This window comes from Raphanus sativus, chromosome 9, assembly GCF_000801105.2.
Source record: "Raphanus sativus cultivar WK10039 chromosome 9, ASM80110v3, whole genome shotgun sequence".
In the NCBI taxonomy this organism is placed as follows: Eukaryota; Viridiplantae; Streptophyta; class Magnoliopsida; order Brassicales; family Brassicaceae; genus Raphanus; species Raphanus sativus.
The window spans coordinates 3,876,341-3,891,718 of record NC_079519.1 but is presented as its reverse complement, the minus strand read 5'-3'; the positions used below and the strand labels follow the sequence as shown (position 1 = coordinate 3,891,718).

Below are 15,378 nucleotides of genomic sequence, written 5' to 3'. Positions count from 1 at the left end.
TCCAACTTTACTCGCTTACGATGAAGAAGCAGAATTTATAAAGTAGAGTTCGAGAACAGAGTAATAAAACAGAGTGAAGAAGAAGAAAACAAAGCAAGACTCAAGCGATTGTTAACCCAGTTACATCCGTTAACGAGGGTGTTAGTCTGGGCCGGGAACTGTCTCCTAGAATCCACTAGATCATAGTTTACAAGTGTATTTAAACCTCAAGGCCTTTGCAGTATCTGTCTCGGTTTGAACGTAGCTTACAAACTCAAAAAAACACTTACAAGCTTACACTTTGATAAATGCTCTCTTTCTGCTCTTATCTATCTCTCTGAATTAAAACACATATATATACTCACTCACACTTGACCTAATGCGCTTCGGATGCTCCAGCTGGCTATGCTCTATCCGTACGACCCATTAAAGACGCATAACGTTAACTTCCTGCAGAGAAGCCGACAAAATATGCTTTAACAGACTGAACCTCAACAGCTAGTCTTGTGGTCCTTCAATCCCAATAAGTCACGTGAGTTGTGCCTCGTCATCAGTTACTTTCCTAGCTTAGTCTCAAACTTAGTCTTGATCTTCTTTGCTAATTTCTCAACACTGTCGTTTTCATTTCTACTTCGTGTCGTTTTGTTTTGTTGTGTAATAATTTATGGCAAAAATGTTAATAAAACGCAACCGCTACATTTCCCAAACGGATATAAAGAAGAAACAAATTCCTTGTAATAGGATCACATGAAAATAATACGTTAGAACTTGCTAAAAAAAGGTATTTCATTTTACGATATTACCCTTTGAAGTTGTGCGTGTCCCCAGATTCGTGACAAGGATATAATAGAGAAAGCAAACCAGAAGTCGCGTTTCGACTTCTAACGTTGGACGCTTGGTAATTGATTAAACAAATACGACAAGTAAATAAAAAAAAGGTGACATTTTTCGCTTCCCGGTCGTCGCTAGGTCGCCAAGTAGCGACTCGAGAGTGAACGACGGCAATAGATGGCGAAGAAGGAGAAATTGTGGGAAGACTGGTGCTTCGTCTGCAAAGACGGTGGTAGCTTAATGCTCTGTGACTACAAGTCAGTCTCTCTTGATAATCTTAAAAATCAAAAATTTTCCGTAATAAATGTGAACATTGTTGTCACGTCTAATTTAAATGTATGCATCTAACTCAACCTCACTGTGCTTTCGTTTCAGGGACTGTCCGAAAGCTTATCATGCCTCTTGTGTTGACAATTATAATAACTCAGCAGAAGAGAGTGACGATTCCTATATCTGCGGTAAAAATTGCTAATCTTTTTACCTTCATGAGAGCTAGATAGATATAGAGAAGCCCTAAGGGAACCATTAGGTAGAGGTCCAGTCAGCTATTGAAAATGCATCAGAGTTGCACTCTAAGACCGTGTGATGTATACCCCACCCCTCGATAGCCTCTAAAAATCCATTATACGTATAAGTTTCTTTCTTTATGCTAGCAGAGAGCCATTCCTAACTCAAAGTAACAACCTTTTGGGTCATTTTTTTTTTTGTCTGTCTCTTTAGCCAAAGGTAATTGAATCGAGTCTATAATCTTCGTAAACTAATAATGTCTTACCTTGTTAGGTGTTCTTGGGTCTGTTAAGAGTTTACAAACACAAATTTGACAACTGTTCGTATAGATTACTGTATTTGTCATACTTGCTCTATGGAGGGATTAGTGTTTGATTGTGAATTTTGTTAATTGCAGAATGGCACAGTTGCTACTTGTGTGGGAAGAGACCGAAGCTGCTCTGTCTTTGTTGCCCACGTTCTGTATGTGAAGGCTGTGTTAACCATGCTGAGTTTATTCACCTCAAACCGAATAGAGGGTTATGCAATCAGTGCCAGGAGTATGTGGTTGTTTTGGAAGAGATTCAAAAGTATGATGCTGCTGGGGTATGTTTCTAACCATTATATATATATCAAAATTATTTCATTTTAACCCCTGATTTTTTGATACTAAGCCTCTTCTTGTATTGAAAGTTTTGATAGCCCGTCTGTTGCAGTTACTTAATGTGTTTTAGGGAATGATAGATGAATCTGATGTCTTGAATGGAATGAAATGTAGCATATGTTAAAACTTGTTATTTATAGTCATTTTTTCTTTAAATAAAAGCGATAACACAAATGTTAACTACTTTATGTCTACACCTGATACTTTTTTTCATGACATTTTTGAAGTGTTATTCTTCTCTGCTTAACCTTACTCTGCTGGTTAATTTGCAGGATAAACTCGACCTGACAGATACGAATACATTTGAGTGCCTGTTTCTCGAGTGTTGGGAGATAGCAAAAAAGCAAGAAGATATCACTTTTGAAGATGTCCTTTGCGCCAAAAGTTCACAAAGGAAAGTTACCAAGTTAAAGCACAAAGATGCTCCCAGATCTTCTTCACTCAATGATGCAGCACACACTTCAAAGTCACATAATCGAGTCGCCAAGCTGAACCACGCAGTTGGTCGTAAGTATCCACTATCTGACCACAAAGTTGATGATGCGGAAGATTATAAAACGGTGGGCAAAAACAAGAACATGGTGTTTATCAGATGGGGTTCAAAGCCCCTCATTGATTTCCTAACATCAATAGGGGAAGATACCAGAGATGCGATGTCAGAACGTAGCGTGGAGTCTATTATCAACAAATACATTCGTCAGGAAAACCTGCTTGATCATAGAAAGAAGAAGAAAGTTCGTTGCGATGAGAAGCTGTATTCTATCTTCGGGAAGAGGTCTGTGAAACAAAGAAAGATTCATAGACTTTTAGATGCTCACTTCAAAGACAACACTGAGGAGTTGGAATGTATCACACGTTCGGACCGTGGAAAGACTGAAAGGGTTTCCCAGCCGTGCAAGAAGAAGCAGAGAATAGAAAGGTCGCATGAGAAGGAAGTGAAACCTTATGCCTCTTGTGTTGACAATTATAATAACGCAGCAGAAGAGAGCGATGATTCTTATATCTGCGGTAAAAGTTGCTAATCTTTTTACCTTCATTCCTAATTATTTTGTAATTGGCACGCATCTTTGAGCTTCCGTCACATGTCTCTTCTTGATTAGTTTAATGGTTTTTATGTCGGGATATGAGAGACATATAAGTTTCTTTTTGTTTTTTTTCAAGCTTCTTCTTCTTTAAAAAAAAAATCATTGCGTATAAGTTTCTTTCTTTATGCTAGCAGAGAGCCATTTCTAACTCAAAGTAACAACCTTTGGGTCATTTTCTTTTGTCTGTCTCTTTAGCCAAAGGTGATTGAATTAAGTCTATAATCTTCGAAAACTAATAATGTCTTACCTTGTTAGGTGTTTTTGGGTCTGTTAAGGGTTTACAAACACAAATTTGACAACGTCCGTATATATTACTGTATTTGTAATGCTTTGCTTTATGGAGGGATTATTGTTTTGATTGTGAATTTGTTAATTTTCAGAATGGCACAGTTGCTACTTGTGTGGGAAGAGACCTAAGCTGCTCTGTCTTTGTTGCCCACATTCCGTATGTGAAGGGTGTGTTACCCATGCTGAGTTTGTTCACCTCAAACCGAATAAAGGGTTATGCAACCAGTGCCAGGAGTATGTGGTTGTTTTGGAAGAGATTCAAAAGTATGATACTGCTGGGGTATGTTTCTAACCATTATATATATCAAAATTATTTCATTTTAACCCTGATTTTGACGCCTAAGCCTCTATTTATCTTGAAGTTTTGATAACTTAATGTGTTTAGGAAATGATAGATGAATCTGATGTCTTGAATGGAATGAAATATATATCCGCAAGGATTAGCATATGTTAAAACTTGTTATATATAGTCATTTTTTCCTTTAAAAAAAAGTGTGATTACACAAATGTTTAACTACTTTTTTCATGACACTTGAAGTGTTATTCTTCTCTGCTCAACCTTACTCTACTGGTTTGCAGGATAAGCTCGACCTGACAGATACAGTTACATTTGAGTGCCTGTTTCTCGAATGTTGGGAGATAGCAAAAAAGCAAGAAGACATCACTTTTGAAGATGTCCTTCGCGCCAAAAGTTCACAAAGGAAAGTTACCAAGTTAAGGCACAAATATGCTCCCAGATCTTCACTCAATGATTCTGCACACACTTCAAAGTCACGGAATCAAGTCGCCAAGCTGAAGCACACAGTTGATCGCAAGCATTCGCTGTCTGACCACAAAGATGCTCCCAGATCTCCACTCAACGATGCATACACTTCAAAGTCACAGAAGCAAGTCGCCAAGCTGAAGCACACAGTTGATGATGATGCAGAAGATTATAAACCGGTGGGCAAAAACAAGAACACGGTGTTTATCAGATGGTGTTCAAAGCCGCTCATTGACTTCCTGACATCAATAGGGGAAGATACAAGACGTGCAATGTCACAGCACAACGTGGAGTCTGTTATCCTCAAATACATACCTCAGATAAAGAAGAAGAAAGTTCGTTGGGATGAGAAGCTGTATTCTATCTTCGGGAAGGGGTCTGTGAAACAAAGAAAGATTCATAGACTTTTAGATGCTCACTTCAAAGACAACCTTGAGCCGTTAGAATGTAACACACGTTCGGACCGTGGCTTCATTGGAATGAGTGAAAGGGTTTCCCAGCCGTGGAAGAAGAAGCAGAGAATAGAAAGGTCACATGAGAAAACTTATGAGAAGGAAGTGAAACCTCAAATCTGGGCAACCAAGACTTGTGAGAAGGAAGTGAAACCTCAGTTTTACCCCAGACCAGGTAAGCTCAAGGATTTTGGTCATGTATGTATGTATGTATGTATTTGGCAAGTGTTGTATCGGTTTTTAAACAATGTTTCTCGGATGTGCCCATTTTTGACATAGGGACCCCAGCAGCAAAGAGGAAGAAGGTACAAAGTAAGATAGCGAAGCAACGAATCCGTGACCTAACATGTGTCTTTGAGGCTTTTGCACCTTACACGGGAATGGAGGGCAAAGAAGAGAGAATATGGATAACCGAGACACTAAGCTCTACAAATGTAGCAACAAAAGTCCGAGAGGAGGAGACAAAGCCGTCATGTACCTCTGATGTCAGTACGTGTGAGACTTGCGCATGCTCGGCTGAGAGCTGTTGTGGAGAAGGGAAATCAGGAGGAGAGGCCTGTAACGTTTCTGGAGATATCACAAAACATGATCACAATGTATTTGGCACACAACCGAACTTAGCAAAACAACAAGAGGATGTCCTTGGTGCCAAAAGTTCACAAAGGAAAGTTACCAAGTTAAGGCACAAAGATGTCCGCAGATCTTCTTCACTCAATGCTGCACACACTTCAAAGTCACAGAAGCAAGTCGCCAAGCTGAAGGACACAGTTGATGATGATGCAGAAGATTGTAAAACGGTGGAGAAAAACAAGAATACAGTGCTTATCAGATGGTGTTCAAAGTCCCTTATTGATTTCCTAACATCAATAGGGGAAGATACCAGACATGCCATGTCAGAACGTAGCGTGGAGTCTATTATCAACAAATACATTCGTCAGGAAAACCTGCTTGATCATAGAAAGAAGAAGAAAGTTCGCTGTGATGAGAAGCTGTACTCTATCTTCAGGAAGAGGTCTGTGAAACAAAGAAAGATTCATAGACTTTTAGATGCTCACTTCACAGACAACCTTGAGCAGTTGGAACGTGGCTTCAGCGGAAAGAATCAAAGTGTTTTCATGCCGTGCAAGTGCAAGAAGAAGCAGAGCATAGAAAGCTCAACTGACGAAACTTATGACAAGGAACTGAAACCTGATCAAACCGGTTTTGCTACGATCAACGCAGAGGAGAATATAAAGCTTGTTTATCTGCTTAGGAGCTTAGTTCTAGAGTTATTGAAGAAGCATAACGAGAACTTTGGGGAGAAGGTAGTGGGGACATCATTAGACCATTGGAGGTGTTTTTCTCTGATCCGACACATACTCCCTCGATGCATCATCTATTACACTCTCTTCATGTCGTTTTCTCTTTGCAACGGAGATGATACCCGAGAGACTAACAATCGGTATGTGTTCTATCCTCTTTTAAAAAAAAAATAAATTGAATGAATGTTTATAAGCAGCTCTTTATATGTATGTTTTTGTTTTTCTTAGCAGTGAAAAACGAGACTACTGGGTGTTTTTAATGGGTGTTCTCTCTGGAGTTTGTTTACGTGTCGCTGCTAAAGGTCTCATTTGGTGCAAGAAAATGAAGGATGCAAAGAATGCAAAGAAGAAGCAAAATAAAAAGAAGAAGAACAAGAAGACAATGAACCCAGAGAACAAGGATCCAAAGGATATGGATATGAATGATCCTGGTGAAGATGACAAGGATATGAATGATCCTGCTGAAGATGATGAGACTGCTCTCTCAGGAACTCAAGATGTGCCAAAACCAGTAGAAAAGACTAATTTGAAAATTGGCAAGTTGGGTGTTGAGCTAGATTCACATGTTACATACAGTGACGGGATTCAAGTCTTTGAGGGTAAATATGATGCTCGTATTGTGTCCGTTAATAGGAAGCATCTAAAAGATGATGATCGTGATGAGGGTTCAGATGTTGCTTCCAGTGCTTTTATGGAGATGGCTAACCATTATGCATGTGACACCGAGTACATACTCCGATTCTATGGGCGGGAAAGCGACATTACTTACATGTACATGTGTTTTGAAAAATGGGAGTGCAGCATAGGAGACCTGATTAGATTTTGTTCAAGTGAAGTAGCAGTGGCCAGAGAATCTCTAGCTGACAAGCAGATCTCTTTTCTAAAGGAGTTTAAGAGCAAGAATAAGCTGTGGGAAGAAGGAACGGGGTATCCAACAAGTCTCCTCGTATCTCTCATCAGAGATTTGGTTCAGGGTGTTGCGGATATGCACGATATGTGTTATATCCATGGCAATCTGAACCCCGAGACCGTCCTTATAGTATCTAAGGATAATGGTGATCATGTAGCTGCAAAGATCGGTGATCTTAGCTTGAGCAGGCATCGCACTAACAAATCCATGAGTAAGTTTTTTTTTTATCAACACATTTAATGTAAGAATTTGACAACAAATAAGTGTTATTCTCTCTGTAAACTTTCAGGTGTAACAGGGATTTGGCCAGACCCAGAGCAAACTCCTCGTAAGTCGTCGAAGACAACCTATCAAGGGATTGAAGACGATGTTTACGCACTTGGTCTCACTATGGTATACATGCTAGCGCGTAGACCTTTGTACAAAGATGAAGCAGATTTCAAGACAAGAACGATGGACCAGACTACTGTTTACCAACTTAAACTTCTACCACAAGAAGCTTATTATCTTTGGAAGGCGCTGGCTAATTTCAACTACGAGCTCCGGTAGTGTCATCTTCCCTTTTCTTATTATCCAGTACTGAGTTAAACTTTTGTCTCACAAGTGTTTAACTATTTGCAGTCCGACTGCAAAAGAAGCTCTTGCTCATCCGTTCTTTTGGACGCAAGATAAGAGGAACCTTCTTTTAGAGCGAGCTAGTGAAAGCTTTCGGACAATGAAAACCCAAAGTAAGGAGTACGCAAGCTTAATAATGTTGGTGAATAAGAGCGAAAAAGAGGTTTTCAAGGGTATAAAATATGAATGGGATGAGGTACTAGATGAGAAATTAGTATCTTTCATGGACGAGAAAGAAGCAGAGGAAAACGGTCCTCGCTACAACCGTCGACATTTGATTGATTTGGTACGGTTCGTGCGTAATACTCTTGTACACGTAAAAGAAGAGAAATTTCCTGGCGATGTCAAGGTTTGTCTTCTACAACCTACATATCAAAAGCATTTTACAAAACCTAATATGAATGTCTGTGTTGTGTTAGGCCATCGTTGGAGGCAGCCGAACGAAAGTGGGGGAATATTTTGCAAGAAAATTCCCATGCTTGCTGATGGAAGTTCATATGATCACCAGGAATCTCTTCAGTAAGCATGAAGATTTCCAAACCTTCTTTGAAAAAGCTTAAGGAAAAGCGGATGAACATGTGGAGGAATTGGTGGGGGGGAGAGAGCACAAACAAGCCTAGCTCCAAGTTTGTCTGTTATTGAACAAGTCTTCTGAGTATGCTCAGATCTTTGTTATTTTGCATTGCTTTCATCTTATTTAAGATAACATTATTAGACCTGAGTTTTTCTAAGATTTAAGCAAAAAAAAACTTTTCAGTAGCAGACTTGTTATCGTGTTCTGTTCTAGGCCATATTTACCCAAGTCTCTGATATTTGTCCAGCAACATAGTCTCCATTACCCAGCAATGGGGAAGGAGAAAGAGTGTTCACCCAGTACTTGTTCCACAGGAGACCCAGAAGGTGACTATCAAGAGATGACTTGGAGTATGTTATATCCAATGAATAGTTGTACTGCCAGAAAATCAAAAAGTCAGACATAAGAATACTGCTTTCCAATGAGAAAACTCAAGTGTGTATATATGTAACCTGTTTGCAGTCTTATTAAGAGGAATAGTCTGATACTCATAAACAGGCTCATCTGGAGGCTTATACCCTTGTGAATGCTCCAATCTCCTCAACCTTACCCGCTGAAACAGAACAGTCCTTGTGGGATCAATAACAACAGCTAGAAATGGTTCTTGATACTGTTGGTTAAGCCTCTACGTAGAAACGTCAACGTCAATACCAGAGAGCCAGCATCCGTATCCCGGGTGGGAGTGATACCATCCAACAACATTCTCCAACCTCCCAGCCTTATAGATCAAGTTACAGTAACTTCTTCAATCTTCACTAGGATTAGACATTTGTTCTTTTTCCACTGTGCCAACAGTCATTTAGTCTCCGACGAGACTAAATTGTGGTGCCTACCAAACTGTTCTGACCTTATGTCTCGGGGATGTTCAAGTGTTCTTCTTCTCTCCATCGTTATCATTCTCGGATGCTCAAACAACCAAATTTTTCTGCTAGATTCTCCACCACTTCCTCATCTCCCTCCTTTATTCAGGTTTCCTTTCTCTCAGCTCCCCAGCTAACTTCTTGATTCTTGTCCTCACTAGAGCCTTCTCTTTTACTCCTCCCATCATTGCATCGATGATGAAGTGGACAAATAATCATTACAGGACCCTTGCTCGCATCATTACAAAGCACGCTTGGCTTTACTTACACTGAGATGATTGCTGCTCAAACTCTTGTGATTGTAAGGTAAAACGCTGCACTGAAGGAAGGAGCTCCCGTAGTCATGGTAGACCGCGCAGCGTACAACAAGTATGTGCAGATTTTGACCCAGTCGATTGATCTGAATTCTATATCAGAGCCCTGACACTGCAGTTTATGGTGGGTGTTCCAAGTACGTGGACTTACACGCCGACAGGTTCCATAATGTGATGGATTTTGTGAAGGTATGTTTGTTTTAAAGAAGAAAGGCGGTATCATGAGCCTTTTTGTATGCTAAACATATTCCTCCACTCAGAGAATGGAAATAGCTTTTGTGGAAGCGAAGAGCAGACGCTGCTTTCATAAGAATGCAAGGTGTGGAGTGTAAGATGTTTTCTTTAGTAACATCTTCGAAAGTTTGTATTGTGTGGTGAGTCTTTGAGATCTATATTGCAAACATAATATACATTACTTGTTAATCATAAACTTTTGGTATTATTTAGGTAGTGAATCTTAAACCCTATTATACTGATATATATTATTCCCCTGCATAAGGTTTATCTAGTTCAGATAATGTTGAACATTGATTGCAACATAATTCTTCATTCACTCTCCCAGCTAAGCTTTTAGTCTTGTTCAGAGATGTCACTTGATGGAGAAGGATTAGGCTTTGTATGTAGCTGCAGCAGCAGAAGAACCAACCACCAGATTTAACAACTGCTTTATCAATGTTTTATATATGGAAACTAACTTTTACAGGGAAACTTGGAAGCATCTAAGATTATTAGTGTGTTATTAGACAAGCCACCATTTTACCTGAAGCTATTATCATTGCATAAATCGATTGTTCTGGCCATGGATTTGGTGGCGTTCCCACACCACAACCTCTCTTGGGGAAGTGAAAACATAGGAACAGTGTGCTGAGCATAATTAGGAAGATCCTGAAACGATATAAACTCATGCCAATCAATTTGAGCCTAGAACTCAAGAAGATAATCCGAAACCAGCACAAGAGTGTTATAAAGATTTCAGAGTATAGTGCGAACATCAAATGGTGGTGCTAGACCAAATGTAGAAGCCATATTGAACAACTTGCCTGATCTTAGATTGGATAAACTGTTTGGATCCTTGCTAAGCGTCTCTTAGATAATCTCCTGCCGCTGTCTCTCCAGTGAAGTTAGTTGGTCTAGTATGGCCTACCACGTAAATGTTCTCTCCAGAAACCCTGTATGCATACCTGTATTCCGAACTCAACACCTCAAATCGTGCACTTTCAGAACTACGGTCCCATGTTAACATTGCAGATGACCCAAGCATGAAGACATGGCTAAAATATGTACTGCAAGTGTGACAAACAAGAAAAACAATCTTCTATCAGCCATTTTTCAAACCGTTAAAGGGGGACTATTCCTAGAAGAACTATATCTACCAGCTATTTTCAAAACGCACATGAGAAGAGATAAAGCAAATATTAAAATACAAGCAGTAAGAGCACAAGACTAGTCAGTAAAGCATGAAAAGCGGGTACCTAGTCAGTCAATCAGGATCCACACCCTTCAATAATTTCTTGAACAGGGCTTTTACCCTTCGATTGATCTCCATTGACTCAAGAAGGTGCAAATCATGACTCATAAATGTCCTCTCATCCACAGGAAAACTCACCTACCAATGATACAATTGAAACAGTTACTAAGAGTAGGTATATAGTAAAATATATATTGACCAGAGAAAGATAAGAAGTGGTTTACTTACCCTTCCATTTGAAATGATTGCATTTGCACCAGATTCAAGCCCAAGTTCACAAGACACAGGAAGCTATTAGTACGAGAACTAACCAGGTAACGGACTCCCTCATGTAACAATTCCATTCCTTGATGAGTCACATACTTCACATCGTCTGAAGCTGGAATGTGCGACGCACCAAGATCTCAAACGAAGTAAGTGGATTCAGCGGCTCTCCTTCCGTAAGACCTCCATCTACAAGTATGGTCCGAGCCCTTGGACGCGACCGAGTCCTAATTAAAGACAAGTGCAAACAAAATAAATTGCTACAATACAAGCAAAGGAGATGACAAATCTGAAAACAGTATGCGACTGACTCACTCCTCAACGAATTGAAGGATGAGATCCAATGACTGAGGGATACATCAACGCTTCTTACTACTGACTCTGACTAGCGTAGCAAGTTATGTGACCATGAATACAAGCCAAGACATAGATCACCTCGGGAGGAGGCCTGAGCCATCATCCAAACAGTAAAGGGAAGCTTGTCGTGTCCCTGATACTTAGGACTGATTCACTCTCAGAGTCGGCAAGACAGTAGTCAAAGCCTCAGGTTTAGAACGCAAAACGATGGCTAACGCAACAAACATTCCCACCTACATATGAAGATGGTGAAGGAGTTAAGGTAAAATGAATTTAACTATTGAAACACATCAACAGAAAGGTTAAGCAGAGAAGAATAACATTTTAAATTTCAGGAAAAAAAAGTTTTAGGTATAGACAGTTAATATATCACATTTCTGATTAAAGAAAAGATGACAATTATCAACCCATTCAAGACACCAAATATGCAGTAGATTCGTCTTATCATTCCTAAACACATTAGTGTGTCTACAACAGATGGCTATCAAAATTTCAAGACTAAAAGAGGCTTTGTACAAAAAGGAAATAACTTTGATACGTTATGGTTTGAAACATACCCCAGCAGCATCATACTTTTGAATCTCTTCTAAAATAACAACATACTCCTGGCACTGATTGCATAACCATTTATTCTCTTTCAGGTGAATAAACTCAGCACGACTAACACAACCTTCACATACAGAATGTGGGCAACAGAGACAGAGAAGCAGGCCCTGACTTTGGTCATCAGCAGTTTTAATGCCTACAGAAAACGCAAAAAAGGGAAGGTGTAACTGGAAGTGTGATTGTGATGGAACGGTCATGAAACAGATGAAAAGAACAATTAGCTAAAATCTAGAAGATAGAAAGAAGAAACAGCAAAGCTTAGTATAGAAAGCAATCTAATAATAAATCACAAGTCCTGGTTTACCTGTAACCTGCAAGATCTGGTACGCTATACGGTCCCTAGGGCATTCTTCACTTTCCCCACTACCTTTTTCCCTCTTTATGCTTCTTCAATAACTCTAGAACTAAACTCTTCCGCAGATAAACACGCTTTCCATTATCTGCATTGATTGCAGCGTAACCAGTTGGCCGCATTTCAGGTTTCGCTTCCTTTACACAAGTGTCCGTTGGCTTCATTTCAGGTTTCACTTCATTTTCACAGGTCTGGTTGGCCAGATTTGAGGTTTCACTTCCTTCTCATGTGACCTTTCTACTCTCTGCTTCTTCTTGAACGGCAGGGAAACCCTTTCATTCTTTCCACTGAAGCCACGTTCCGAACGTGTGTTACATTCCAACTGCTCAAGGTTGTCTGTGAAGTGAGCATCTAAAAGTCTATGAATCTTTCTTTGTTTCACAGACCTCTTCCCGAAGATAGAGTACAGCTTCTCATCACAACGTAGACGTGCAATCTACGCTGTGACATTGCACGTCTGGTATCTTCCCCTATTGATGTTAGGAAATCAATGAGGGGCTTTGAACCCCATCTGATAAACACCATGTTCTTGTTTTTGCCCACCGTTTGATAAACACCATGTTCTTGTTTTTGCCCACCGTTTTACAATCTTCTGCATCATCAACTTTGTGGTCAGATAGTGGATGCTTACTATCAACTGCGTGCTTCAGCTTGGCGACTATGTTCTGTGACTTTGAAGTGCATGCATCATTGAGTGAAGATCTGCGATCATCTTTGTGCTTTAACTTGGCAACTTTCCTTTGTGAACTGCGTGCTTCAGCTTGGCGACTATGTTCTGTGACTTGTTGTTTTGCCATCTCCCAACACTCAAATGTATTTGTATCAGTCAGGTCGAGCTTATCCTACAAACCAGTAAAGGAAATGTTAAGCAGAGAAAATAACATTTTCAATGTCAGAATAAGCCTTAGGCATAGACATCTATATTATTAAAATAGAAGTACACTTTGAAAATACCCCTAAGTTTTTGTAGTTATTTACATTAGAATGCCACTGAAGTAATAAATTAATTTTCCTTAATTATAGTTGTCTTTTCTGATTTATAAATGCATTTTCCTTAATTATAGTTGTCTTTATTGAACCTATATTTAAGTATGCTTGTCTTTTCCTATATTTAAGTATACTTGTCTTTATTGAACCTATATTTAAGTATGCTTATCTTTTTCTAATTTAAATAATAGATTTTCTTAATCAAATATTTACGAAAATAGATTTCCCAATATACTTTGTTTTAACATGTTAAATATTTTTAATATTTATTGGTATAAATAATAAAATAAAAATCACACATCATAATCAATTTATATAATATATAAATAAAATATAAATAATTTATTCATATATTATTAGTATAATGGTTACATAATATAAATATAATAAGTTATAAATGTTGGATTTGTTTATGTAATACACGGTGATATAATAGACTATCAAAATCACAAAATATAATTATTCAACGTAATAAATAAAATTGTTATGTTTTAAAATGTTTCATTAATAATTATGTAATACATTTTAATATATATATTATACCATTGGTACAAATAAAAATTTAAAATGAAAGCAAATATTATACGGTCACGGGTCAAACTCTAGAAATAAACAACAACATCGCTAAATTATTTTTCTTTAACAAATTTATTTTGATAGAAATATTGTTCCAAATATGGTTTATATATTTTATGTATTTATAAATTTATTTTATTGGTATGCTAAGATTTTGAAATTGGAAAAAAATATAACCCACCTCTATATTATTTTTATTAAGAAATTTAAATTATGTATCAAAATATTTTATTAAGCTTTTAATTTTAAGTTTTATTATAACTGAAAAAAATAATTTTCAATCGGAATTTATGTGCAAATATTACAAATTCATCATTTAATATAAACACAAAATTTAAAAATAGAAAATAAACAAATTCATCAAGGTCTAGTAAAGTAATTAATATTTCTGTTATCACTTTAGGTAAAGGAAAATTGATTACACATTACAAGTTTAAACATATGCTAACCCTTATGAATATATACATTTCATCCCATTCAAGACAACCAAAATGTAAATAGATTCATCTTATCATTTCCTAAACACATTAATTAGCTGCAACATATGGCTATCAATATTTTAAGATAAGGAGAGGCTTAGTATAAAAAATTGGGTAAAAAATGAAATAACTTTGATACGTTATGGTTAGAAACATACCTCAGCAGCATCATACTTTTGAATCTCTTCTAAAACAACCACATACTCCTGGCACTGGTTGCATAACCCTTTATTCTCTCTAAGTTGAATAAACTCAGCATGAGTGACACAGCCTTCACATACAGAATTTGGGCAACAGAGACAGAGTAGCTTCGGTTTCTTCCCACACAAGTAGCAACTGTGCCATTCTGCAATTAACAAATTCACAATGAAACACTAATCTGTTCATAAAGCATGTCTGACAAATACAGTAAGCTCTAACAGACCCAAGAATCTAACAAGGAAATATATTAATTTTCAAATATTGTAGACTCAGTTCAATAATTTTTTGCTAAAGAGACAGAACAAAAAAGAAACCAAAGGTTATTACTTTGAGATAGCGAAGGCTCTCTGCAAGCATAAAGAAATAAACTTTATATGCATAATAATTAAATAAGAAGAATCTCAAGCTATATCCTCCTTCAATGTCTCTCATTTCCCGACATAAAACACACTAAACTAATCAAGAGGAGACAAGTGACGGAAGCTCAAAGAACCGTGTGCTAATTACAAAATGATTATAGTAAATATATTGCAATGAATATATATATAAATAGAGAAAGATTAGCACTTTTTTACCGCAGATATAAGAAGAATCGTCACTCTATCCAGCTGAAATATCATTTTCAACGCAAGAGGCATGATAAGCTTTCGGACAGTCCCTGAAATGACCAGAGCAACAATTGAGATTGGGATAGATGCATACATTTTTCACTAGACGTGACAACAATGGTCTGATTTATAACGAAAGTTTTGATTTTTAATGCAGATCTTCTCAGATTATCAAGAGGTCAAGAGAGAGAGTAGAGACTGACTTGTAGTCGCAGAGCATTAGGTTCCCACCCTCTTTGCAGATGAAGCACCAGTCCTCCCACTCTTTCTCCTCCTCCGCCATCTCTTGCCGTCGCTTTCACTCTCGAGTCGCTACTTGGCTTTTGACCTAGTGACGAAGGGGAAGCAAAAAGATGTC

The 15,378-nt window shown here is 38.0% G+C and overlaps 1 protein-coding gene and 2 long non-coding RNA genes across 5 annotated transcripts; 1 reads left to right on the top strand and 2 right to left on the bottom strand.

The window, feature by feature from the left end:
• The first annotated feature begins 906 nt into the window (after positions 1-906).
• Positions 907-8,285, top strand: LOC130499804 (uncharacterized). 2 transcript variants are annotated; one of them, XM_056994224.1, is made up of 11 exons: positions 907-1,067; positions 1,186-1,268; positions 1,715-1,902; positions 2,233-2,968; positions 3,426-3,613; positions 3,913-4,723; positions 4,828-5,989; positions 6,081-6,970; positions 7,049-7,304; positions 7,381-7,723; positions 7,794-8,285. In XM_056994224.1, the coding sequence occupies exons 1-11, from the start codon at positions 988-990 to the stop codon at positions 7,932-7,934; spliced, it is 4,878 nt and encodes a 1,625-aa protein (XP_056850204.1). In that variant the 5' UTR covers positions 907-987; the 3' UTR covers positions 7,935-8,285. The 2 variants fall into 2 exon arrangements, with proteins under 2 accessions (XP_056850204.1, XP_056850203.1); XM_056994223.1 differs by having other exon boundaries at positions 6,078-6,970.
• A 1,212-nt stretch (positions 8,286-9,497) lies between these two features.
• On the bottom strand, positions 9,498-10,013 carry LOC108825467 (uncharacterized). The gene is made up of 2 exons (XR_001945252.2): positions 9,883-10,013; positions 9,498-9,746 (listed from the first exon to the last, which is right to left on the bottom strand). It is a non-coding gene; the product is annotated as an uncharacterized LOC108825467 (long non-coding RNA).
• A 150-nt stretch (positions 10,014-10,163) lies between these two features.
• Positions 10,164-15,352, bottom strand: LOC108825466 (uncharacterized). 2 transcript variants are annotated; one of them, XR_001945251.2, is made up of 9 exons: positions 15,224-15,352; positions 14,980-15,070; positions 14,370-14,557; positions 12,122-13,011; positions 11,769-11,953; positions 11,170-11,444; positions 10,819-11,081; positions 10,595-10,728; positions 10,164-10,405 (listed from the first exon to the last, which is right to left on the bottom strand). It is a non-coding gene; the product is annotated as an uncharacterized LOC108825466 (long non-coding RNA). The 2 variants fall into 2 exon arrangements; XR_001945250.2 differs by having other exon boundaries at positions 14,988-15,070.
• Between the last annotated feature and the right edge of the window lie 26 nt (positions 15,353-15,378).

Coding starts and splice junctions, on each gene's coding strand:
- LOC130499804 (XM_056994223.1), top strand. CDS start 988: ATGGCGAAGAAGGAGAAATTGTGGGAAGACTGGTGCTTCGTCTGCAAA. Junction 5,990..6,077: donor ACCCGAGAGACTAACAATCG/GTATGTGTTCTA, acceptor TGTTTTTCTTAG/CAGTGAAAAACGAGACTACT. Junction 6,971..7,048: donor TCGCACTAACAAATCCATGA/GTAAGTTTTTTT, acceptor GTAAACTTTCAG/GTGTAACAGGGATTTGGCCA.